The sequence below is a fragment of the Neopsephotus bourkii genome, unplaced genomic scaffold (genome assembly GCF_033783945.1).
Source record: "Neopsephotus bourkii isolate Nb327-2 ecotype Australia unplaced genomic scaffold, CSIRO-AGI_Nbou_v1 NB_908, whole genome shotgun sequence".
Classification (NCBI taxonomy): Eukaryota; Metazoa; Chordata; class Aves; order Psittaciformes; family Psittacidae; genus Neopsephotus; species Neopsephotus bourkii.
In genome coordinates this window covers 273,110-297,856 of record NW_026901402.1, presented here as the reverse complement: position 1 = coordinate 297,856, position 24,747 = coordinate 273,110, and the positions used below count along the sequence as shown (strand labels likewise).

Below are 24,747 nucleotides of genomic sequence, written 5' to 3'. Positions count from 1 at the left end.
TAATAAAATTTTAGAACAGATTATTTCATTTACGCCTGTAAGGTCTAGGTGTCGATTGCATATCGAGCAAATTAGTCAGGATATATGTCTAGGTGAAATACCAGAAAGGAAGTGCTTGAAAACAAGTAGATGAAAAGACTTTTTCTCAATATGTTGAATCAATGGAAAGATACCGGCCCATACAAAATATAAAAGGGAAATCTGTCTCCACACATCAGAAGCAGAGCTCAAAAGGAGACATGCTGTATCTGTTACTAAAACAGACAAAGTAGCTGGAAAAAACAGACAGGCTTTTGATATGCATTGTGGAAGAAAAGTGTGTATTGCCAGTCTTGCTGCTTTGTTCCAACAACATCAATTGGCTGAACTGATGTTCTCATGGGGACCTTTGCTTGCTTATATCTTTGGACCATCATGTTTCCAGCAGCACTGTGAGCTGCTGAGACATCCTTGTGAAAGGCAAATGTCTTTCCTCTGTCCATTGACCACTGTTGACCTCCACAGTGTTACTAGCTGTATGTTAGCCTCGCAAGTGTGGTATCATTGACCTTCCACATCCAGCAATCTGGCCTTCACTTCATCCCCCAGGATTCATTCAGTAGGTCCCAAGGAGCATAGGACATAGAAATGGTAATCCTAAGGATATCGGTCTATAAAGGAGATGCAGTCTATGAGGGAAGTGCAGTTGGTCTATGAAGAAAATGCATTCTCTTCCAGCCTAAATCATTCTATGAACTGAAGGTGAAGACTGACGTGGGGAAATGTCAGCTTGGCTTCTTTTGTCTGGCTTCAGCTCAGATCTGGTCTGACACAGTCTACTGTCCCTCCATGCTGAGACATGTGAATAAGCAGGAAGCCCTGTGTTCCCATCTGCTCTCAGCTGCTTTCTACCACCTACTAACACCTACCAAGTTCTTTTCCCTTTTCAGACTCTCAGACTTGTAATGGTCTGGAGCCTGTCTTGCACCACTGACACCATTATACAGTGTTACAGTTCATCCGAACAAGTTCAAGAACCCTGATCAACAATCCCACAACTAGAAGTAATGATGTTGGCCCTTTCCTTCAGACCCAGTCCAGTAGGATCATAGAACAGGTCAGAATCATAGCATAGTTTGGGTTGGAATAGTCCGTAACAATCATCTAGTTCCAACCCCCCTGCCACGGGTAGGAACACCTTCCACCAGACCAGGCTGCTCAAAGCCCCATCCAACCTGGCCTTGAACACTGCCAGCGGTGAGGCAGCCACAGCTTCTCTGAGCAACCCAGTGCCTCACAACCCTCAAAGGAAAGAATATTTTCCTAATATCTAATCTATATCTACCCTCTTTGGGTTTACAGCCATTCCCCCTTGACCTATCCCTACATGCTCTTGTAAGAAGACCCTCTCCAGATTTCTTCCAGTCCTTCAAGTACTAGAAGGCTGCTCTAAAGTCTGTTCTTCTCCAGGCTGAACAAGCCCAACTCTGTCAGCCTGGCTTCATAGCAGAGGTGCTCCACCCCTCTGATCATCTTTGTGGCCTCCTCAGGCCTTGCTACAGCAGATCTGTTTCCTTCTTAAACAGGGGGCCCCAGAACTGAAAACAGTGCTGCAGGTCTCATGAGAATGGAGTAGAGGGGGAGAATCACCTCCCTCAACCTGCTGGTCATACTCCTCTTGAGGCAGCCCAGGATGTGACTTTATTTCTGGGCTGCAAGTACATATTTCTACTTCATATTCAATTTTTCATCAAACAATATGCCCAAATCCTTCTCCTCATGGCTGCTTTCAATCCAGTCTCATCCCAGTCTGTACTTGTATTTGGACTGCATTGACCCAGGTGCGAGACCTTGCACTTGGCCTTGTTAAACTTCATGAGTTTCTCACAGACCCACCTCTCCAGCCTGTCCAGGACTCTCCTGATGGCATCCCTTCCCTTCAGTGTGTCAGCCGCACCAAATGGCTTGGTGTCATTGGCAGACTTGCTGAGGATGCATCAATCCCACTGTCCACATCCCTGACAAAGATTTTAAATAACACTGGTCCCAGTAAGGACAGCTGAGGGACACCACTTGTCACTGGTCTCCACCTGGATAGGGAGCCACACTTCTTGAGTGCAACCATCCAGCCAATTTCTTATCCACTGAGTCCACCCATCAAATCTATGCCTTTCCAGTTTAGAGACAAGGATGTCATGAGGGACAGTATCGAATGCTTTGTACAAGTCCTGGTAGATGACATCAGTTGCTCTTCCCTTATCCACCAGTGCTGTAACTCCATTGTAGAAGGACACCAAATTTGTCAGGCACAATTTGCCCTTGGTGAAGCCATGTTGGCTATCCAACACAGTCCACTCTGTGAGCCAGAGCAATCCAGGTGTGCTGACTTCATCACACTACCTGAGTTGCCATCTTAAGGTCATTAAACCTTGTCAGACGCACTGCCATGTGAGGCTGTGCACAGAGACCTAGCTTCTTCAAGAATTATGGTCCACCTGTATATTCATTTCCCACCATCCTTCCAGAAACATGGTGGGATTGGGACTATGAAGCTGAGAGCAGCTGCAAAGACCATTGGGCTCCTTCCAGAGGAGCCTGTGACTGCTGCAAGGGGAAAAGTTATGTTGTCATCATCACAGGATGTACTCTTTGAATCCACATGTGGAGTGTATGTATTGAAAAACTGGTTGCTGGTATTTTTTGATTTAACAGGGAAAACATCATTCAAAAGGAAAAGTCAGTCCTAGTCTTTTTCTTTTTTCCTGACTCCTTTGATTCAGTATAATTTGCATTCTGCAGCACTCGCTATGTCTGTGTCAAAGAGTTGGGGGCGGTGTGGTGGTGGGGAGTGTTATATAAAATCCCACAGAAACTTGCAAAAGCAATGTGGTCTCAGTTATGAAGAAAACTCCATGTGAATATTTCAGTAACTGTGTTTCAAATGAGAATACTATAAAAAGTGCATAAATTACTTGCTTGATATAGCATTTTCAAGACCATGTTATTAAAAGAAGTGAGATATGGCATTCTGCTGTATCCCTCACGTCATTTAAATGGTTCTATATTTGTCAACACAGTTGTCGATAAAATTTCATTGCAGCATTTCTTTTTATCACTTGCAAGTTCATCAGGCTACTTGAGATTTTATTTTATTTTGTAAATCAAGACTATATGAGACTGTTTTATAATAATATAAAAAGGGGCTATCCTGTGGATTCCTTATTCTAAGAACAGCTCTTCCAGACTAAGCTTATTCCCTGCTTCCACTGAACTGAGTAATTGCATCTGCTTAGGTTTGAAATAGGGAATTACACAGCAGAACAGAAGTACTTGCGCAGAGCTTCATCAAACAGCACCAAAACAGGGATACCAGGCTGAATGCATATATCATTTATTTTACTGTGCTAGGTGTTTCTTAGTGGTAAGAGAGGAAATATGTAATTAATTTTGAATGAGTGCAGGTAGAAATAGTGCTGAGTTGTCAGCGCTCACTCTGCAGATGTATTTTTTGTATTGAATTAGGTGGAAACAGCAACTGATTCAGATACTGAAAGCAGAGGCCTACGGGAATACCACTCTGTTGGAGTACAAGTGGAAGATGAAAAAAGGTAATTCAAGCATGTACAAAAATCTGTAGTGTTTTATAACACAGCACACATTTGTAAACAGAGTTAATAACAAACATCTGTCAAGTGCTGCCCCTAAATAATTCAGAGACAAATTTCTTCTATGCATGCTGGTCATTTGGTAAAATTTGTAGCGATTACTTAGCAGTTGCTTAATATTTAGTTAACTTTGCAGTTTTTAATTGGAGGGAAGGAAGTGAAAGTCTTACATTTAAGTAGGGGATTAATATAATTTCATTATTGGCAGAACAAAGAGCTGTATATTGGAATACCCTTCCTTTGATAGGACCCCTCATGGTGCTCCAGGTTTTCCCGGTCCACACAGAGGGAGATAATGGTTAGGATAAAAACCATAGTACCTTTATCCTAAACTAGAATTATCTTTGACAGTTCTTCTCTACCTTTTTAAAACTGCTGGCCAATGTACTAACCTACAGGTTATCCCTGTTGGGCACAGCCTGTAAGTGCTGGACTAGGACCATTATCTCATTTCATGGCAGCTGTCAGACAGTATCTACATCCGAATTGCCTTTTACCATCATTGACTAAAAGTAATTTGAAACAATAGGCTCAGATGTGAAAAGATTTCATAAATAATCTTTGCTTTTCTATCTAACTTTTTAACATAAAGCTTTCATAAAATGTCATTATTTGGCGGCATATCACAATATAAACCTAACAGTTAATGGTTACCCTATGAGACATGTAAAAATAGAACAGTAATAGTCTTAAATTAGTTTTTCAGATTTTCAGAATTTATCTAATTCCAATTCTTAATTTTTGAAGTATTTTATATATGTACATTACAGACTTCTATCAGAAGATGTAGCCTTGCAGCTCTGCTAGTTACTTCCAGTTCATTTAATAGTGATACATGGTATTTTGTAGTATAAGGGTAAATCAATTTTTGCTTCCAGACATAATTTAAATTATTTTCTTTTGTATCTTTGCTCAGATCAATGATGCCACTACGCATTTTGGTTTTCCTCTCTGCTGCTACTCACTGTCTTATTTCAGTGAGGCATGCACAAAGGAAACATGTTTAACAAAAAGTCCAAGGAGAAAACCAGAATCCATTCACTGAAACATCATTCTGTGTCTCTGTATAATCACACATGTATTTGTATATCTTAATCTGTTTTCTTTCTTCCCTCTTCACCAAGGCACGGACGATTCAAGCGCTCAAACAGCGTAACAGCAGCTGTCCAGGCTGATCTGGAACTGGAGGGCTTTCCAGGACACATCACCATGGAGGACAAGGGACTTCAGTTTGGCTCCTCATTCCAGCAGCATTCAGAGCCCAGCACACCCACCCAATACAGTGCAGTGAGAACTGTACGGACGCAGGGACTGTTCAGTTACAGAGAAGATTATAGGACCCCAGTTGACACCTCAAACCTTCCGCCACCAGAACCCTGGTTAGAGCCTGCCATTGAGACAGTAGAGACTGGTCGAATGTCTCCGTGTCGACGGGATGGATCTTGGTTTATGAAGCTGCTGCATACTGAAACTAAGAGAATGGAAGGATGGTGTAAAGAAATGGAAAGAGAAGCAGAAGAAAATGATCTTTCTGAAGAAAGTAAGAATATTTCATTATCTTTTCTTATAGATGTCTTGCCACAGTAAGAAATCTGTTAAAGTTGTGGCCTGTATCTTTTCCTTACTCATTTTGTAGTACCAAAAATATAAGATCCATGTCCTGCAACTGACGATGCAAACTGTCTTTTCCTGGAGTAAGGTTCTGTAGTAGTTGAGGAGTCAACTGTAGCATCTAGGCAGGATCGAAGTCTGGGTATTAGAGATGGCTCAAATGGTGCAACAGCTCCACCCACAGCTCCAGCTCTGACACATTATTCCCACTCATATGCCTTCGGTGCTTGACCCTTTGCCAGAGCACACAAGGTGGTCGGTCCTACATGGGCATCTTTTTTTGCCATTTTCCTGAAACCTGAGCATTTGCCTCTTATTAATGATCAGCCATTTTTAACATCTTTTCATTTTTATACAGGCACTTCCACCTATCATAAAGGGTCTGTTGGAAGAACAGGAAGGAGTAGGCAAAAACAGTAGTTAAAGCACTTCTGCAGTTATACAGGTGTGTGTGTTATTAGATAGTTCAGCTGCATTTTCTTATTACAGTTTTGTCAAGAATCATTATTATTGTCCCACATCCTGTGGAAATCTTGAAAGGAGTGATGAGATAAAGTGAAAAATAATGTAGACTATTTTGGAACAAGATCCAAGCCAGCACTAATGATAGCAATATATCAAAGTGGTCCTAGCACTCAGTAGCCAGCTCCCTGTGATTCCCTCTGAGGTCAATTATCCTTGCTCTTCAGGCTCAGTTTTTATAAATATTTCAATCCCCACCAATCTGAATTATTGTCTCAGCTGAGATTTCCTCAGATCACAAATTAGTTCATATTAAATTTTCTTACTAGCATCTTTTCCTGCACTCTCACAAATCTCACCATTGCCACTGAATATTCTTTCCCAATTGTCTTCTTTCCCCTCAATAAATTCTTGCTATGATCTACCCTCAGGTCTTGAGCCAGGCCTGCATGGTGACTAAAAGGCCAATTTCTATTTCTTGCACTGACCTTTTCAAAAGGAAGAATGTCTAGGTTTTTACCTCGTCATTTTTTATTTTACAATTATATTTCTCCAGTATGTTGTGTACAAGTCTGCCAAGTAGCAACACAAGAATAGGGGTTGGGAGAGCATATGGTTGCTTTTCTTCCTTCAGCCTCTGGTGCTTTCTGGATTGTGGTTTTTGTCCTTTTCATTATGGCAGAGCTGAGCTGACAGTTTTCCCTTTGCACTGGTATTGTGAAGACTTTAAAACCCTCCTACAAATAACATAATATTTTGCTTTGTTTAGCTAATGTGAGGATTTCCAAGCCTTCTTTCATAATGGTTATTTTGTTAACAATTTTTTTTTTTACTGCACTCGTCTTCTTTTTAAATTCCCCAAAACATTACACTGCTGAATACTGACATTTCTGTGCCATCATTAAGTATCCCAAAGCACCTGCTTCCAGCATTGCTTTTTACTGATGCGGGTAGGATCGGACACAGCAGTTCAAAGAACAAGACTTTGATCTCTTTGGAAAGAGTAAAATTATTAGGGAGCCCAGAGGCACAACACACAGCCAGTCAGCCCCTCTCCTTCCCTAGGAGGCCAGTGGGGAGTCTGCAGGCATGGGTGTGGGCTTTTCCTAGCTTCTCTCTCTGAAAGCTCTTTCTCATGAGCAGCCCTAATCAAACCTGCAGCCACATGAAATGTGGCTCTCATGTCAGTACTCTTTCCTCACTAGGAGGCACAGTGAGGGAGTTAGCTGTGTTATGGAATATGACACTGTACTACGTTAAGAAAACCTGGAGTAGCTGTGTTTAGCTGACTACCCATTCCAAGATGCAGAACCGTCTGTCCCATCATGTGAAGCTATGCTCTTAAACTCCATAAATACTCTGAAACACCTTGCTGCATGGGGAAATGGAAATTAGGAAGGGAGTATTGTACAGAAGGGAAATTGTACAGAAGGACCTGAAGACAAACTGGACTTTGGTAATTTTTATTGACATTTGGAGTTAGTGACACCCTTTTACCCTGGAACATTTCAGTCAGAAAACAAAACTTAGTATCAGGATTTTATATTTCCTCATTTGCAGAGTGACTCTACACTGCAAGAGAAAAAGAAAGAGCAATTCCCTGATACAAAGTTACTAAAGCACAATGGAAATGGGCCCTTGAAATTCCCTTTTTAAACTAATCAAAATGGGTTAATTGCTTGTGTTTGGGGCAACATTTTGACCTCCCTAAGAGATTAAAGAAATTGTTATAGAATAGGTCTATATAGCATATGCAAAACTAGAAGTTTGTCTTCATCTAATTTTCAAAAGACTTCTGATTTTCCATTTGATGTGACTCATTTCAAGAGTTCTTCCTCAAATAATCCCCAAATTACATTGCCTTTGAAATGGGATCCCTAATATGAATTTAATATAGCTTATATCAAGTGAAATTAAGGTATCAAAGAATTATTTTCACTAAGGGAATATGTTTCACAGCATTTTAAAATTTCAGTGTGAATGTTTTTTTCCTTTTGACATATTTTATATCCCCAGTTTGAGCTATGAAGGTTGAAAGGTATGTATCCACAAAAACTGAAGTTTAACAATATCCCAGCATGAAATGTATCTTGACATATTTAAGCATTTGGCAGTTCCCTGAAGAAAATATACGCAAATGGTGGAGACAGAAGCAACTGAATATGTTTTCCAATCTTCCAGCAGGAGCTACTATTCCCAAAACACTTCACAGCAAAGTTTGCACATTCAGACTGTCATTGTTGATGCTGAATCATTTATTTTTGTCCTGGTTATAATAATTGTACCTGAACACCAAATATAGCTTTGCATCTCTTTGGAGAAGGCTGTCTTTATGATACAATTTCCATTTCATTTTAATCATGGAAAGAGTTAAAATAGAACTGCATCTTAGAAAACAATTTCATTTTTTGCGTTAACACAATAGCCCTGAGATCACAGAAAGCTGTCTGATTGATGTATTGATTTTTTCTTTCACTGTATCTTTTCTCCCATAATGTTGTTTTAAGACTTTCACTCATCAGGTCTTAGGAAAGGAGAAGATAATCTTTACAGCAAAAATAACATCTTTTTTCACAGAATTTGCTTTTTTGGTCAGGTGCCATGAATTGTATTTTTGAGCCTTTGCAGAGTTCATATATTGTTTGTGGAGGCAATTATTTGTGTTGTCAGTATTTATTATAACATATATAGATATATAAAACATATACGTGGCTGTAACTGTTGCCAGGGTAAGTCATCCAATGATTTGCACTAGCAGGGTGCCTTCAAGCAAAGATACGTGTTTCTCAAGGGTCCTGACTGGAGTTTCGGTTTTACATCCTGAAAATTGTGTTTGGCTGTTACTGGTGTATCAGTGATGAAGAGAAAAACACTCTCAGTTGTCACAAAGCTATTGAAGACCAAAAGGGCCAGGACTGTGACACTTGCCTGTAAGCTCTGTGGTGAGAGCAGGGAGGGGGAGAGCAGGCAAGCCAGGGAGCTGCAATGCCTGCTCACAACTTGTAGGCAATGCCTAGCAGAGGGAAGCAGGAGACATGCTGGGCTTCTGAATGCCACATGCTTGGGCACTGAAGTATTTCAGTGCATAGTTCAAAGGGAAAACAGCCACACAGTTTACTCATATAAAAATCCTAAGACAGGTGCAAAAAAAAAAAAAAAATAGCCATAGTATAAAGTATGCCAGCAGGAAGATATTTTGCTGGTATCATCTGCATTATGGTCAGGAGCTCTACTGGAATAGCTGGCATAGTAAAGTGAAGTATAGTGGGGGAAAAACAGCATTAGAGTGGGAGCTCAAAATATCACCCTTCTCTCCCCTTACCCCTTTATTCTGTGGATGCTGTGTTTTTCCTTGGTAATCCTTTGGCTTATATTTCCACACTATTGCAAGGTCTTTAATAACAGAGCCAAAAAGTAACGGAAAACATAGAGTTTTCCCATGCTTTGGAACACACCCCCCCCCCCCAAAAAAAAAAAGCTTACAACTAATTTTAATATATTCATCAGTCATTCATAGAAGCTTTCTTAGGTGTTTGACCAAATATAAGTGATCCTTTAACCAAAGAGAAGTGATTGACATAATTTCCTAATGATTTTGCAAACCTGTCTTTCAGGAAGTACTGAAATTTATATTTGGAATGTTGTGAATGCCTGTAGAATGTCTTAATTCCCCTGGAACAGCCTTTAAAGTTCCATAGTGTGGAATCCAATAATTTCTCCTAACATTTGTATTGCTCTACTCAAATTTTCTTCTCTTTGATCTCAGCTCCATTAAGGTAAAAAAGGAAATCTGCACCAAGTTCGTTTTGGCGTGCAAGGACTCCATTGCCTGACCTGCCCTCCAGAGCATCGCAAACTTGTAGCTGTGCCATCCTAAAATGTCATCTCACTCTGAATGTTATACATTTATTATTACACTTACTTGCTGTGTTGATAGTAAGACATATATTTCTGAAGATTACTAATTTAGGTTTAGAGATCAGCCACATAATTATGCCATGCTTTGAGTTAGGAGGATAAACTAAATGCCTGCCGGTTTCAATATTTTTTCCAAGTACATATACTCCGATTGTTTGTGGGGCAATTTATTTAAGAGTATAGAAAAAAATGGAACAATCAAGTGGAATGAAAATTTAAATTAAAACACGTCATTTAAATAAGCAGTAATGAATGCCAGAAGCAGATTTATTGTTGGTAGTTTCTTATTGCTGGTGCAGCAGTGGCACTATTTGAGCAAAGCTTTTAACCTGTCAAGAATAGAGTTACAGCATCAGACTATAATCTTGGTTTCATCAACACAGATCTAGTTTTCTCCCCTCCACCTTTGTGATAAACCATTTTCAATTACAAGATTTTGTAGCATTCCATAACCAATACAACACATATATATTACTTGCAATTTTGTAATACACTTATTGAAGGGGAAGAGACACCATTGCGTTAATTATGCATGTTGCATACAGGCAATTTACAAAATCTCTATGCTGCATATAAATCCTGAGTCTGCTTCTACTGGAGTCACAAGCAGGGTTTTGTATGTCTTCAGAGTAGAAGCCATACAGGACCACACAACAAAAATGGAGTGCTTCATACGCTGCAGGGAGCAGAATGATTGTTGTGTGACTCTCCTCACATTCAAATAAATACGACATTATCTTAATGGAGGGAGGATATGGATTATATGAAAATTATATATATTTGTGTGTGTTGGTAGATTTTATCCTCATTTATTTATAAGCAAATTCTTCTAGGCATTACCAAACATCTCAATCTCTCTAGCCTCTAACATTCATCATTCTTTCATGGAGATAATCAATCTGCACTCATCAGAATAATTCCCCAATGCATGAAATTAATAACAAGGCTTTGGCTGTCTATTAACATTGTGCTAAAGATTATGAGTTGAAGTGTTTTAATACTTCAATTTAATTACAGCAAAGCAGAGTAGCATGAATATGAGAGATTGTAACTTCTATGTTTTATTACATCTGATTTACTTATTGAAATGGAAAAAGATCTTTAGTAAATGGTCGGGCTGTAATTACATATGTGTATTCACTGCTGTGACTCAGTGACACATGCAAGTAGCCCAGACCTACTCTTACATCCCCAGCTGATGTGTATCACTCACCTGGCGGTATTCAAGGCCAGGCTGGACAGAGCCTTGGGTGACATGGTTTAGTGTGAGGTGTCCCTGCCCATGGCAGGGGGGTTGGAACTAGATGATCTTAAGCTCCTTTCCAACCCTAAATGTTCTACGATTTCATGATTCTATGATCACACCGAGATGCTGCATTGCCAGTCTAAGTCTCATCTGGTCTGACTGGGCTTTAAATCACCAGGGTTTGTTGACATTATCCTTCAGGATAATGAAGCTAAAGCAAAGGGTTATTTAATATGGGTGTTGGGGTAACTGTGAGATTCACAAAAAATTCTGTCACGATCAACTTTTCTGCAGTTGGGCAAAAACCACTGACTTTTACTCAGGCTATGCATTTGAGCTATGGACTATAAAATTCAGTGGAGGATACTAAAAATGAACTTTACTCACTCTGGAACAAGCACTACAATCATCAGCCTATAGAATCATCCTCACTCTATTTCTGCCCAGTGAACAGCTGAACACAGTGTGGAACAGGCAATGTCAAGGACCTGCTACAGGACAATTCCCCATCCTGGCAAAGAAGGGACTCAGACCCCACGCTGGGAGTTCGTTTTATGTCCTGAGCTACAGAGCACCAAGGGGAAAGTGGAATACAAGGCTATTTGCCACTTAAGTCTGTGCCTTTATTAAAAATGCTAAAAACCAAATTAAAGCAATTTGTTTCAGATTGAATTAAACATTTATTATTATTATTATTATTATTATTATTTAGATTTGTGCATGTTTGTTTAGGTTTTAACACCCAAAACATTGCTTTCCATATACCAATAACTCTGTAGAAGAAGATGAGGGGTTTGGTGATCAAAAACCAATTAAAATGCTTTATTCCAGTTGTCCAGCAAAGCAAAGCAAAACCAAACCTCAGTGAATTACTCACTCAGGCCTGAACAACTTAACCCTTTCACAAGCAGGTGACACATGGGACTGATGACTTAGGCATACTGCTGTTTAATTTAATTATGCAGTGCAGCTGTACAGTTTTTCTACCAGAAAATGGAATAGAGTTTGAGAACCACAGCTCTACATATTAACACGTGTTTTGAAAGTTACAGGGGCTGTGTGTTTCTACAGAACTTGAGCTCAAAACTTCTGTGCCTAAAGCTTATCTCCTGCTGCTACCTCTGGTTAAGCAGACGTTTCACTAGTTTAGAGAAAAACAAAATAAAAACTTAATACCTCTAACAGAACTACTGTTTCCACACGCCATTCAGTCCCCTCCCATACTTATTCTAAATAACAACAAAATGTAAAGCCCTGCCAGAGTTTAATGTTTCCTGTATCACAGGCTGCATATCTATTCTGCTGTGTTATCTGTATCTTCATTCCACCCTCTGCATCCTGTTTCAATTATCAATTTATTTTCTTCCAATTAAATTAAAAGATGTCAGAGTAATTCCTGTCTCACCCCTACCTCTGCCTCTCTCAGTCTTTACCCTAAGCATTGTTTAAAGATCTGGAAGTTCTCCAGATAAAATCAATTTTCCATTGAAACCCCAGCTTATAATGCTTTTTAAAATTTTGCTTTTTTCAGCTTACAGATGGATGTGGAAGAAAGGAAGTGTAAGAAAGAACATGTAGGAAGGAAGTGTAGGAAAGTTATATTGCTACCTACGAAAGTATGGTATTTATCCCAGCAAACGTGGGAGTCTAGGAGGAGTTAGATTCCTAGGGATAAGCCACTCCCCTTAGGCACTCCAGCCAATAGAATGAAACGGGCATCTCCAGTAAGAGACTCAGCTCATCTAAAAGTTAGTGCCTAACATGGAGGAGCTGATGAGCTTGCATTGCTGGTCATAGAGCACCCGGAAATGTTGATTTAGACAGATGACTCTTGGAAGAAAAATCAAGTAAAATGAATTTTGTCCCTTTCTCCAATGCTTAGGCACACTGTAAATTGCAAGTTCACTGACAGTAGGGAAAGCTCAAAGTACTGTGGGGTCTGATCATGATCCAGCAAAGACCTGGAGCACTCATTTGTGTCCTACTTTGTTGGAAGCTCCTATGCTTAGGACTTTGTGTATTTCCCTGGATAGGCAACCTGTAACTCCTGATGGGGGTACCAAGACATGTTTTAGAGACGTGATTCCTCTAAGGAACTCATCCTTGTGGCAGGAATATCTTATGTTACATATTAACCCCACCCCCAGAACAGAGCTCACCCAGGGGTCATCCACACAACTGAGTGAAGTCACTTGTGACTACAGAACTAGAAGATCTAAAGCACATGTAAAGCACATTTTGACATTGGAGGGAACAGGCATCTAACTGATTCTTGAGGCAAGACTATTTCAACTGATTTCAGTTTACATGAGCAAATGTAAATGGAGGGGCAGGGGATGTAATTTACTTTGAAATTTAAGGTTGTTCTAAAAAACATGAATGTGTGCTCACTTCAGGAATCTGTCTATACTCCCTTTTCTGCTTCCTTAAGCAAATACAGTCTTAGCTCTTCTGACATTAATATATCATTTATTATTGCCAGAGAGTAAGGTGCCTTTCTTATATCATTATCTTTTTCCAAAGAATAAGAGCTTTCCTATATCTCCATCTTTTTCAGAAGTATTTTACATATATAATAGCAAGCAACAAAAACAAGTATCTACTTCCCTTATAAAATAAATAGTAGTTTACATATTTTTTGAGCTGCATTTTGCATTTACTGCCAAAAGACACTTATTGGTAATAATTTGTCTGTATGCTTAGTCCTAGGTAAGATCCGCAGTGCTGTTGGAAGTGCTCAGCTCCTCATGTCTCAGAAATTCCAGCAATTTTATTGGCTTTGTCAGCAAAATCTGGTAAGTCACCATGTCTGGCCATTCTTGAAGAGTTTAATGCTATTCATCCACCGATATTCCACAGAATAAACTAAATTTTAGAATTTATTATTTTTACATCAAAGGCAACAACAAAAACACATATAGTGTACCCAAACAGTAGCATTCTGAAATGTCATTTTCATGTCTCAAGTTTTGTCTTACTGCTTCTTTTTTTGTTGTTGTTTTGGGGTTTTTTTTTAATTTAAAGTATGTTGTTAGGATATTTTTATATATATATTTCCAAAACAAACACGTAATTTCAGAATTTCAGCCTGGCTGCTTTGTCAGTTACATTTTTCTGCCTTTATTAAAAATAAAAAAAAAATAAAAAAAAAGAGAAAGGAACAAATGCAAATTTTCTGAGACATAATATTGTGGCTTATTTTTGCAGTACCTAAAATAGTAGCTGTATTTCTGGTAACAAAGGAGAAAATTTTAGCACTGCAGTAAGTGAAGAACAGTAAAATAGCAAATTAGGGAAGAATGCATGTTCCAGCTTTCTACCTATCTGAAAATAGGACTGATCTTGGAAACAGGAATATAGATAATGTTAATAAAATTGGGTTTCATAATTTGCATTGCCAATTATACATAAGATATCCTAGGGCTAAAGGAAGAGATGCAGTCTATTGCTTGTGAGAGTTAACTGCTATTGTTCTTGAAGTTCATTAGAGACTAATTCAATTCTAAATGTTATCTTCATTAATATGACAGCAGACATCAGTGATACACTCGTGGCACGATGATACTAATAAACAGAAGAACGTAATTCATCTAACTACAGCTAGTGGTAGAGCACCTTTCTTTGGCTCACTTGGAAATCAAGTGTAACTTTCATCTTTTGACTGCCCTTACATCATTATGTATTAAAAGAGCTGAATTCTGTTGTGTGCATGATAGAAGACATGACCTCTATGTCTGGTTAGATACATTTCTTTACATGCTAGTATTTGCCACATAACTTCTTAAGGCAAAGCGTTAATTCTTCCTAAACCTACTTGTTACTTTCCATCCATAAAATTAAACATCCAGAATTCCTGAAAATGCAATCAAATATTACTGAGAAAGTCATGCCAAAAATGTCCTACTCGCTGATAGAAAATGGTAAGATATATGGTCCTCATTAGGACAGAATCCAATTATCCACTTCAAAGACTCTGTCAAAACAAGAATTTTAATAGCTGTTACAGAATGACAGAGGAAATATGCAAAGTCAGGCAAGCAGCAGATGACCACATTTGAAATGTGAAATACATCATGTCTGCTCCCTATCTAGTCATTTGTTTCACAGCGAAAGGAGGAAATCTTCATCAATGTCTAAAAGTTTCTCACCACAAATTTCAAAGTGCCCTCCATTATCTGATTGATTAAGCTATGCAAACTAAGATTTGGAGAGCCTAACCTCCACTCCACTTCATTTATCTTCAAGTGGGTCCAGCACTTGTGCTCAAGAGCATTACTGTAATAACAAGGGCAGCTCCTGCTCAGCACGGCTGTCAGAGGTTTCAAAGCAAGAACAATTCATTACTGCAAAAGCAATAGGAGCACATCGAAAAATCTACAGCTTTGCAGACAACATGGCCAAAAAACTGGCAAGATTTTATCTCTCTCATTCTTATTTGGATAATAAACCTCTGAACTCTGTAACAGCAGCTTTATCCTTCTCTGAACATGTAGGCTCTGAATATTTCTTAGCTTCATTAAATCAGCAATGGGCTCTGCAGAAAGCAGCAACTGCAGAACTAGACTTTTATCTCGTTCATGTTTTGAGGCTTTTCTTCCTATGCCTAGCAGCTGAGTTTGTTGTTAAATAGTCACTTAGTGAGTATCCACAGCAGGCTTTAAATATGCTCCTAAGGCAGCATCTCTGCCCCACACTAGAGCTGCCAGACAGCACCTTTTCCCCATTTGAAAACATGTAGCACTTACACAGCTACCACGCAGCAGTTTCTCTAACACTGTTCAACAGCAATAAGCATAAAAGTAGGACAAAGAACAATGGTGTTTACTTATGCCAATTCAAAATGCAGCAGTAGTTCAGGAAGAGGAATATACTGAAATTTAATCAGGAAACTCACCCATCACCTATGGACTTTTTCTAAAGAGTCATGGGATCTTCAAGTGACACATTTGATTATGTTCTGGGTTAAGATCTCTTACCAAAGATTTTCACTTAGGGTAAATCCATAGAAATATAAGCTTTGATGAAGTTGGTTTTAAGAATCTGGCTGGCTATCTCCTGTTCCACTAACTGCTGGAGAAAAAAAACCCACTGATTAATAACTGCTCCCTTCTGCATTATTCACATTATCTCTTGTAACACCCTGTTTTTAATTTTACATATCCTCCTCCATACACTCTAGTCAGCACAGATCCTGCTCAGCTCGTGAGATCATCACTCAATATGTCATGGTTCTGGGGAAAAACAGAGCAGCTCAAGCACCTGCTAGGTACTGCTAGGCTTTAAGTGCTTTAGGCTTCCTTCAGAAGAAGGGCTGCAGAGCTGAATTACAAAGAAGGTACAAATAAATTAGCAGCTTCTGAGAAGGAACTGGTTTAAGCCAATCTTTTCAAAACTTACTTAGCTGTAACAGTAATCGTTTGTGCCAGCGTTTATCCATGGTCTGCGGATCCATGAGACAGCAGCAGGAGGCAGCCCTCTTGTGTCCATGCAGTGCATGACACACTGCTCTGCAAGCAGCCACGCTGGAGGCTGCGATCTTCCCAAATACAATGAGCAGAGTGGGGGGAACAGAGATACAGGAAACCAATTAGCCTTGATTCAGAAGGCAATGACATTTCAATGTGTGGCATAATTTTATGGCTGTTTAGAGGAAACCGGGAAGAGGAAATGAGAAGACCAGGCTGGAGAGAACAGATTGCAATGTAAGATACATTGCTATGGGACCATCCTGGCAGATTTCACACAGGAAGTTGATTCCTGAAGTCTGAGATGTTGACCTCTGTAGAGTAACTAATAGACTGACATAAATTTTAAATGGTTTTGGACCAAATTGGGATCTACCCAAGTAAGTTGGTTTTGAGGAACACTAATCTAGAGATGTATCATGTTTCCCAGAAGTCTGTTATAATCTTTATGGACAGGTCTGCTGAGTCCCTGAAGCTTCCTAAGGAGCCATTCTTCTAGCGAAGAAGACTTCTAAGTGGATAGGTTTTTAGCCTGCTTCTTGGCCCAGATTCCTGAAAGGGTTTAGGTATAGGTCACACTTCATGTTGTAGTGCCCAGCTCCAAAGTACTCAGCTCCCACAGTGGCATCTGCAAACCCAAGTCTGAGTTGCAAGTCTTAGTTTAAGACCCTTATATTCAAGGGAGGAATTCAACAGAAATGCTGACTTACCTCCCAGGTTTTAGGCAACTATGTGAAGTTGTGCTGATTATCTAAAATGCTTCTTTGTCCACTAGATTTGTGAAAGATGGGGCACAGAACCTTGCTTCAGCAATAACACCAGTGTTTCTAACATAGTAAAATAGTTGTTACAGCTTTCACCCAGAAAAGGGGAAATACAGAGTCCCTTTGGCCTGATTTTGACTCCATCCATTCTGTAGACACTTTAATGGCTCCATTCTGCACTGAAAGGGAAGAGACATTTCTCCATCATCTTCACAGAGGTGTTTACCAGTTAAGCCCTATTTCATTAAAATGACAAAGCTGTCTTCTTGAACAAGTACCAATACAGAGCACAGGGTTAAGAGTCTGCATACAAAATTGCCTTTTTTATCCAGAACTGATACCAGGTTAGTGGTCAAATGGAGGTTCACCTTGCTATTTGTTACCACCGCTGTTCCATTAAGTCTTGTGCACATAGCGCCACTTAATTGCACTACCTGTGTGTAGTGCTTCCCAGTGCCTGAGCATGATTCGACTCTCTGGAGAACAAAAGTCTACCATCCCCCATAAAAATTCCATGCCTTATGTATACATTTGAAAATGCAAACCAATGTAAACATTGAATTCAGCATAAGCTGACTACTTCTTCGTGGCATTATTTTGCCTTCTGGTCAGCTACCATGAATGCAATTTTTAACCAGAAAAATTTCAGGCTGTCTAGAATATGAACCATCTTCCCTTTCCCTTTAATAATCAGCGGGCAGAGGCTGTCAGCTTGCTCCTATTTAGGAATGCAGGTCAGCAGAGCATATGGTGCTAAGGAGCTTCCCGTGCTGCATGGAGTCAGGAATGCTAGCGTAAGACATCCAACTCATTCATTTTTGGGCTGTGTAGGAGGCACAACTTTCCAGTCACAGCTCCAGGCTGTAAAGTGCATATAGACTTAGCACTGAACAGTATTGTAGCAATGTAATCTGGCGTGATGCCTTTGCTGCCTCAAAGCACATTGTTTAAAGCCTTCTGGTTTATTCAGATTGTCTCCTTTGTGACAGGACCCGAGTGCCATGCCGAGGCCAACTTCCCAGGACCTAGCAGGTTTCTGGGACTTATTGCAGCTCTCAATTGAAGACGTCAGCATGAAGTTTGATGAACTGCACCATTTGAAACTCAATGAATGGAAAATAATAGAATCACCTGAAAGGAAGGTAAGCAGACCATGGACAATACCATTTACTCCCCATTTGTAGTCCTGCAGTCTCCTTGTCTTAAATACAACAGTGAATACAATAGATTTCTAACTCCAGAAAGTATCTAATTGGTATGGCCTGATTTATACATGGAAAACTTCATCAGATGTGAGGGTTTTTCTCTTTTTAACAACGATGAGCTGAATTGTATAACAAATAAAATGGATTTTGCTAATTTATTTTACTCCGTAACACTTTTGTTCAAATTACTTAGATTTGCGTTCTAAAGACTAGAACTTAAATATGTCCTGATTAATTCAGACTGAGGACAACATCCCAAAAATCCAATCAAGGTAAACTCAGCACTGTTCTACATTTGGGGCAGCCCAAATCTGAGCACTACAGTGTTTAATCCTGCCTGCACGACACAACTGATACTAGAACAGGACTGAGTTAAACGCATGTGACAAAACAGCAAAGTCATACTAAGTCTTGGCCCACAAAGGCTGGGGGCCAGAGTCATGCCTGCACATTTGCCCTAAAACTCCACCACCTGGGAGACACCCCAGCCACAATGCTTACAAACCAAAGGTGGCATATTGCCCACAAAAGCAATGTAATTCTGAAACTGCCTCCCCCCTTTCTAGAGCTCAGCCCCTCACCTTGATTATCCCACTATCCTTCCTGATTATTTTATCAGTCAGATGAAGACAGCATTTGGTTTCAGTCAGTACTGTTGGCCTCAGGTGAATACTTGTTTGGTTTGGGAGGAATTAGGAGGCATTTTGACAACTCTTTCATTTCTTCATGCTCCTCTTGGATTTTAATTTTCAGCCAACGGGTTGGTGGATGGTGAGTTTGCAACTCTTGCTTACTAGTGACAACTGGAAGTAAGAAATTATTATAGTGACAGCAACAGTGATGTTCCTAAGAGGAAAATTACTAGAAGAGAAGGGGGGAAAAAAAGCAAAAAAAATGATGGGACAGCAGGAATGGAGCCGTTATGTTCCTGTCTGAAAACAGGAAACAAAGAAAATTAATGCTGGAAGAGATGGCTGTCATGGGGAATAGCATCTTAGGCTACTGCACTGCTCCTGTTGAGATGAGACTGTAGAACTCTGTTCTTAAATAACATTAGTTATTTAGACTTAGCTAAAGCATTTTGGCAATAGACTCAGAATTAGTTTAAAATAAAATAAATAAAAAAAGACCAAACACTGAACAGTGTAAACCATAGGTGAATCAGTCCAATTTTTGTATTATTTGAATCCTGCTGTGCATCAAATTAACTGTGTTCTCCATAAGGAACAGCCCATACTCTGTACTATTGCTATTCCTTTAAGAAGTGATAGAGCAATCGATCATAATAACAGTACTATACACGTGAAGTTGTGGAGTCTCCATCTTCGGAGATACTCAGTCCAGTATTAAATATAACGTTGAAAAACCTGCTTTAACTTCAAAGTTGCATCTAATTTCAAGTGGGTTTTGAATGCAGGTTGTATAAGATCACCTCCAGACGTCCCTTCCAATGAAAACTATTGCATGATTCTACGTGTGATTCTACGTTATCTTTTTCAAGGCTCTTATTTCATATTTCAGTCTAAATGGAGTAAAATATCAATTTCATACTTCAAAACAATTTTTCATTTAAAATCTACAGAGCAATTTACAGCTGCTTTGGTATCAAAATCTACTGACTCTCACTTTATAATTTGATAATTGTTCACTATAATTTTCTTTTAAATGGTCCAGGCTGGCAAGCAGAACAATTAGCCCAATGTTCCTTCTCTGGCTGGTGGTTACATGTTTCCATTCAGAAATTCATGGAGGAGACTAAACTAATACACAGCTGCTATCTCATATCCAGCTGAGCCTAAACTCAGTATGATTAATTTAATTAAACATGCTGTCCTGCTAATCTTAGTCTTTTCATTTGATCAGACCACACAGATGCGCTGAATTCTTATTGGAGAGCCAGTGTGTGTTTCTGTTTATAATGGATGTAATAATGTGTCAGCTAAAATTAAACAAATTCATGTGAAAGGGAGGTATGTAGATTGCATGTGCCGGATACCTGCAAGGCCAGTAGAAGAAGTCTTTTAGAAGGCACAGGACTGCAGAATTTGTGATGGCTGCTGAAACAATAGGGTGTTGCCAGTGTCCCTAGTGTAGGTAGCTGTTCATGTAACCTATTAGTCAGCTGATTGGAGAGCACAACTTGAGCATGCTTGATGTATGTAGCCAGTATTTTGCATTTCATGTCTTTGATTTGCATGCTCTACTGACAGTACCTTCTGCACACAGTTCACCCTCAGTTTTAATACCCTGTTGCAGGAAGAAAGAAAAGTTCCTCCTCCTGTACCAAAGAAGCCCCCAAAAGGAAAATTCCCTATCACAAGAGAAAAATCTCTGGACCTACCGGACAGACAGCGACAAGAAGCTAGAAGACGGCTAATGGCTGCTAAGAGAGCAGCCTCTTTCCGGCAGAATTCAGCCACAGAGCGTGCAGACAGCATCGAGATATATATCCCAGAGGCTCAAACCCGGCTTTAAAGACAGAATGCTGCAGAGTTCCTTTTTTAAACAAATGCTTGTACAGTTTGTCACTTACCTGGTAATTTTTGTCTCATTCTCTCCACTAAATATGCCCTTGCTGTTGTGTTCTTTGTGCCATAAGCACAGTGGAATGCTTTTGATTTCCTCAGAATTTGCTGAGCTCACCGCAAGAACGACTTCTTTTTGTATTTATTGTCTGACTTACAATCAGCTACAATGGATAGGGCTTGTCGAGACCTGACTTATCCAATATATTCTCAGAGGACAACAAGAAACACCTCTTGAGATGGAACCCAGCTTACTTTTTTGTTATTTATATTTTTATAAAATGTGTGATAATTAGGGATAAGAATAACAAACTATAAATGGGTGCATCTCACCATTCACTAGAGGCATTAGCTAATCCAAGTAGAAGGTGCTACAAATGTAAAGAGCAGGAAAGAAAGAACCCATTTATCTCTCTGACCTCCAGTTTCTTTTCCTAGAACCCAGCTAACATATTTACCCATGTGCTCTGCCACACTTCTCGTCTTTGTTACTGCAGAATAACATTAGGCCTCTCATGTCATGTCAAGTTTCTGGAGATGAACAGGGATATCCAGCCACTAAAACTCCAAAGTTCATCAGAAACCAAGAAGCATACAAGTCTGGTGGTGGTGGGAATGCCCACTGAGAAACGTTTGCTGTTAGCAGTATAACGACACTCTGAAACCTAAGCAAGTTTATAATGCAAGAGGACTTGAGTGATGGGTGAAAGGAAAACGGAAGCCTTAAAAAGTTAGATCTTCTGTAGCAAGGTGTGTAAAGAAAAAGTTATACTCGCTCCTTCGGAACACTCATTGCATTTTTAACAGTTCTTTTCCGTGTTAACCTTTATTTTATAAACGTTCTCTCTTTCATTTCAAGAGCTGTGCTACATGGAATATTTCAAATGCTCACAATGTTCTATCAATTGAGTTTCCAGGGTATCCTTGAGAAAAAAAAAAGAAAAAAAAAATCTTGCTTGTTTAAAATGCCAGTTGTGATGTTGTAAACAGTTTAAGAAATATGAATGTAAGTGGTAAGTATATCTAAGTTTAAATGGTTATGTTAAGGTAAAGGTGAACTGTGGTTTACAGTTGTATTTTTTTTTAGAACTATTTTTCTATGCAGTATCATTTATGGCAAGAAGAAGCTTCTTGCTTGCTTCAGACATAAAAAATAAAAAATGTGGTTGAAGAGATAAGTGATTTCCAGTTATGGAATATAGGAAAAATCATATATTTTCAAGCCTCACATTGTCAGAAGAGAGAAGTGGTAACTGCCACAGGTAGAAGGCTTTAATTTAAAACAAATTAAGATAGAATTATTCCACTTCACCTACCTTCCACAGCCAACTGAGCAACCCAGCACTTAGAAGTCTTCAGGTGAAGACGCAATAAGACGAGAATCCCACAGCCCCCAATTCCAAGGTTTGAATCCTACTGAGCACCACTTTGGGTCAAAACAGTTCAAACCCAGTGAGACAGACAGCCCCAACTACCACATCCCCTGTTTTTCTGCTTTAACAAATGCAATGTATTTAGCCATAAGCAGAACAGCTATTTAATTATACTCAAGCACTTTGGTTCTTCACCTGATGAGCACTTTAAATATGAATCCCATGCACCCTGCAGCCTGATGGATGACTGAAAACATGAAGTATTGTAGGTTATGCAGATCTGACATTGATTCAAATCTGTTTTGGTTTGTTTTGTTTAATTTTTTCTTTTTCCTTCTCTTTTTTCCTACAGTGTGTAGTATTAAGCATGAGTTCTGTCTTTGGAGCACAGCTGATAAGGCATGTTTAGCTTCAAGATATGAATTTGTAGAGACGAAGTTTTGAGAAGTTTCTGTGAGGAGAAAACCCTGTAAATCGAGCCTGATATCTGGTATATACTTTACCAAATAGCCTTAAACTATATTTGGAAGCAAAAACCAAGACGAATGTATATCCTTCCAAAATGCAAAAAAAAAAAAAAAAAAAAAAAAAGGAAAAAAAAGAAAAAAAAAGAAAAAAATAGAAATCCCTGAGATATTCTTCTATGGATGAAAACATTTTATTTCCCATCCCTCCTGTTTTCAAGGCATTTTCTATTAAGGAAAGAGCTGAATCCTAGGTAGTGTACAATATCGATGCTGCTTCCTGTATTTGATGTACTAGTTTAACTACAAATGTACCTGCAGACATTGGCATCTTTTTTCTTGGAAATCGATGTCTTATTCAAAGTGGAGCTTCTAAGTAGGAATATCCACACAAAACTAAAGCCAGTGTCTTTCCTGGATTTAAGAAATTTAAAATAGACACACACACCCCTATACGTATATATCTATATGGCAGCTGATAGATATTGTCTAATTTTCCTGTACAATTCAAGGAGAAATCACACTTGACTTACTCACTTGAAAATCCCCACTTACAGCACTGGGTCTTGTGATTAAGACAAGCTGTATTTGATCCTGCCACTAATCAGACTTTATAAAGACAAATGGTAAAAATAACAGATTACAGGTAAGCTTAGATCCCAGCTGACCTAATAATGCTGCCTTGGGGCAGTCCGTGTAACTCCTTATTTTGATAAGGTTTTTTATATGTTGAAATTTTATTGGATGTTCTCTGGCAAAAACAGGCCTTCATGAATGATGCCAGCCCTGTATTTTACATTTCCCATGCCATTATGGGAGGATGCTCAATACAAGCTTTGCATATCTTTGATTTCTGTTGGTTCCGCCTTTGTCGCCCCCAAAGAAAAAAAAAGAATCAAATGTAAACTAGATGCCTACTGAAAAATCTGATGTTATCTGTGCATGCTACATTTCAAAGTGCAATATATTAAATTGTTGTACAGGTAACATTCTATCATTAAAGGCAAATAAGCCATTTCGATTTACATGTTGTACATCTGGTTAGTTTAGAAAAATAACATTATGCTTATCATACTTGTGTTGCAAATAAATCAAAGTCAAATTGCTTCAGTCCCTGACATGAGAAACACAGCACGTGGTATCCTAATAAATGTATAAACAGATCAATTGTAATCTGACCACACATCATAAAAATATAATTCATTTACAGAACCAGCATAGGAGGAACGTAAAAATAAGCGCAAAGATAGAAAGTGGAATGCTTTCTACTAAAGAGACTTCTTGGTGTAGACCCACACAGAACACCTGGATATAACAAAATAGTCCAGTGTTTAATTAAATACTAGTTGGACTGATACATATTTTCACAGATAAAAAGTATAGAAAGTCTTTGATCATTTCTTCATCACTTGTAAAACACAAGTATAATAAACAGAATTATGAAAATTTTAATAAAGAAAAAGACCTGACTGGTAAAACTGTTGATATTCACCATACTTATTTTTGCTTTGTGTATTTTTTTGGATTTAAAATTCTTTGTAAATTGGTGAAGTACATTATGAAGTGGTTTGTTATTTCATGTTGACCTGATTAGAATGGCCTTTGGCAGCGTGCAGAGACTAATAATGTTGTACAGTTTAATACCAAAACCTGACATTTTAATTCATGCTTAAACCTTGTCACTATGATAGATTTGAGAGCAATCAGGAAGGAATTAAAGCGTGCATAGGAAAGTGTGTGGATTTCATATATATGTATAAAATACACCTCATATAATGGAAATTATTTGTTTTAAAATAAGCCCATGTCCTGCTGTATCAGTAAATTAGTACTCCAGTTTCATCTTCTTCAGCACTGCGTCTACTATGAAGTGAGGGATTGTTCAGTCTTGGGGTGGTTTTGCAAGGAAAAGAAGTAACTGCTATATTATGATGTGCCATGAGTGACCTGCAGTCTCCTCCTGCCCTGATGGAGCTATGCCCCGAGAGGATCGTGGCCCCACGGCACCCTTGGGCAGCACCACCACTCCCTGCCAGGGCCTCCCCAGGCAGGTCGCTCTCAGCCCCCCTC

At 39.1% G+C, this 24,747-nt stretch overlaps 1 protein-coding gene across 25 annotated transcripts in view; it reads left to right on the top strand.

The window, feature by feature from the left end:
* DLGAP2 (DLG associated protein 2) overlaps window positions 1-24,173 on the top strand; it is a 462,107-nt gene extending 437,934 nt beyond the window's left edge. For 23 of the 25 annotated variants that reach the window (XM_061357586.1, XM_061357582.1, XM_061357584.1 and 20 more), the window contains 6 exons: window positions 3,502-3,587; window positions 4,769-5,184; window positions 13,585-13,676; window positions 18,100-18,252; window positions 19,069-19,086; window positions 20,572-24,173. In XM_061357586.1, the coding sequence (XP_061213570.1) occupies window positions 3,502-3,587; window positions 4,769-5,184; window positions 13,585-13,676; window positions 18,100-18,252; window positions 19,069-19,086; window positions 20,572-20,790 (984 nt within the window). In that variant the 3' untranslated portion in view covers window positions 20,791-24,173. The remainder of the gene's footprint in view (window positions 1-3,501; window positions 3,588-4,768; window positions 5,185-13,584; window positions 13,677-18,099; window positions 18,253-19,068; window positions 19,087-20,571) is intronic. The other 2 variants (XM_061357604.1, XM_061357581.1) reach the window with 1 other exon arrangement.
* The last annotated feature ends 574 nt before the right edge of the window (window positions 24,174-24,747 follow it).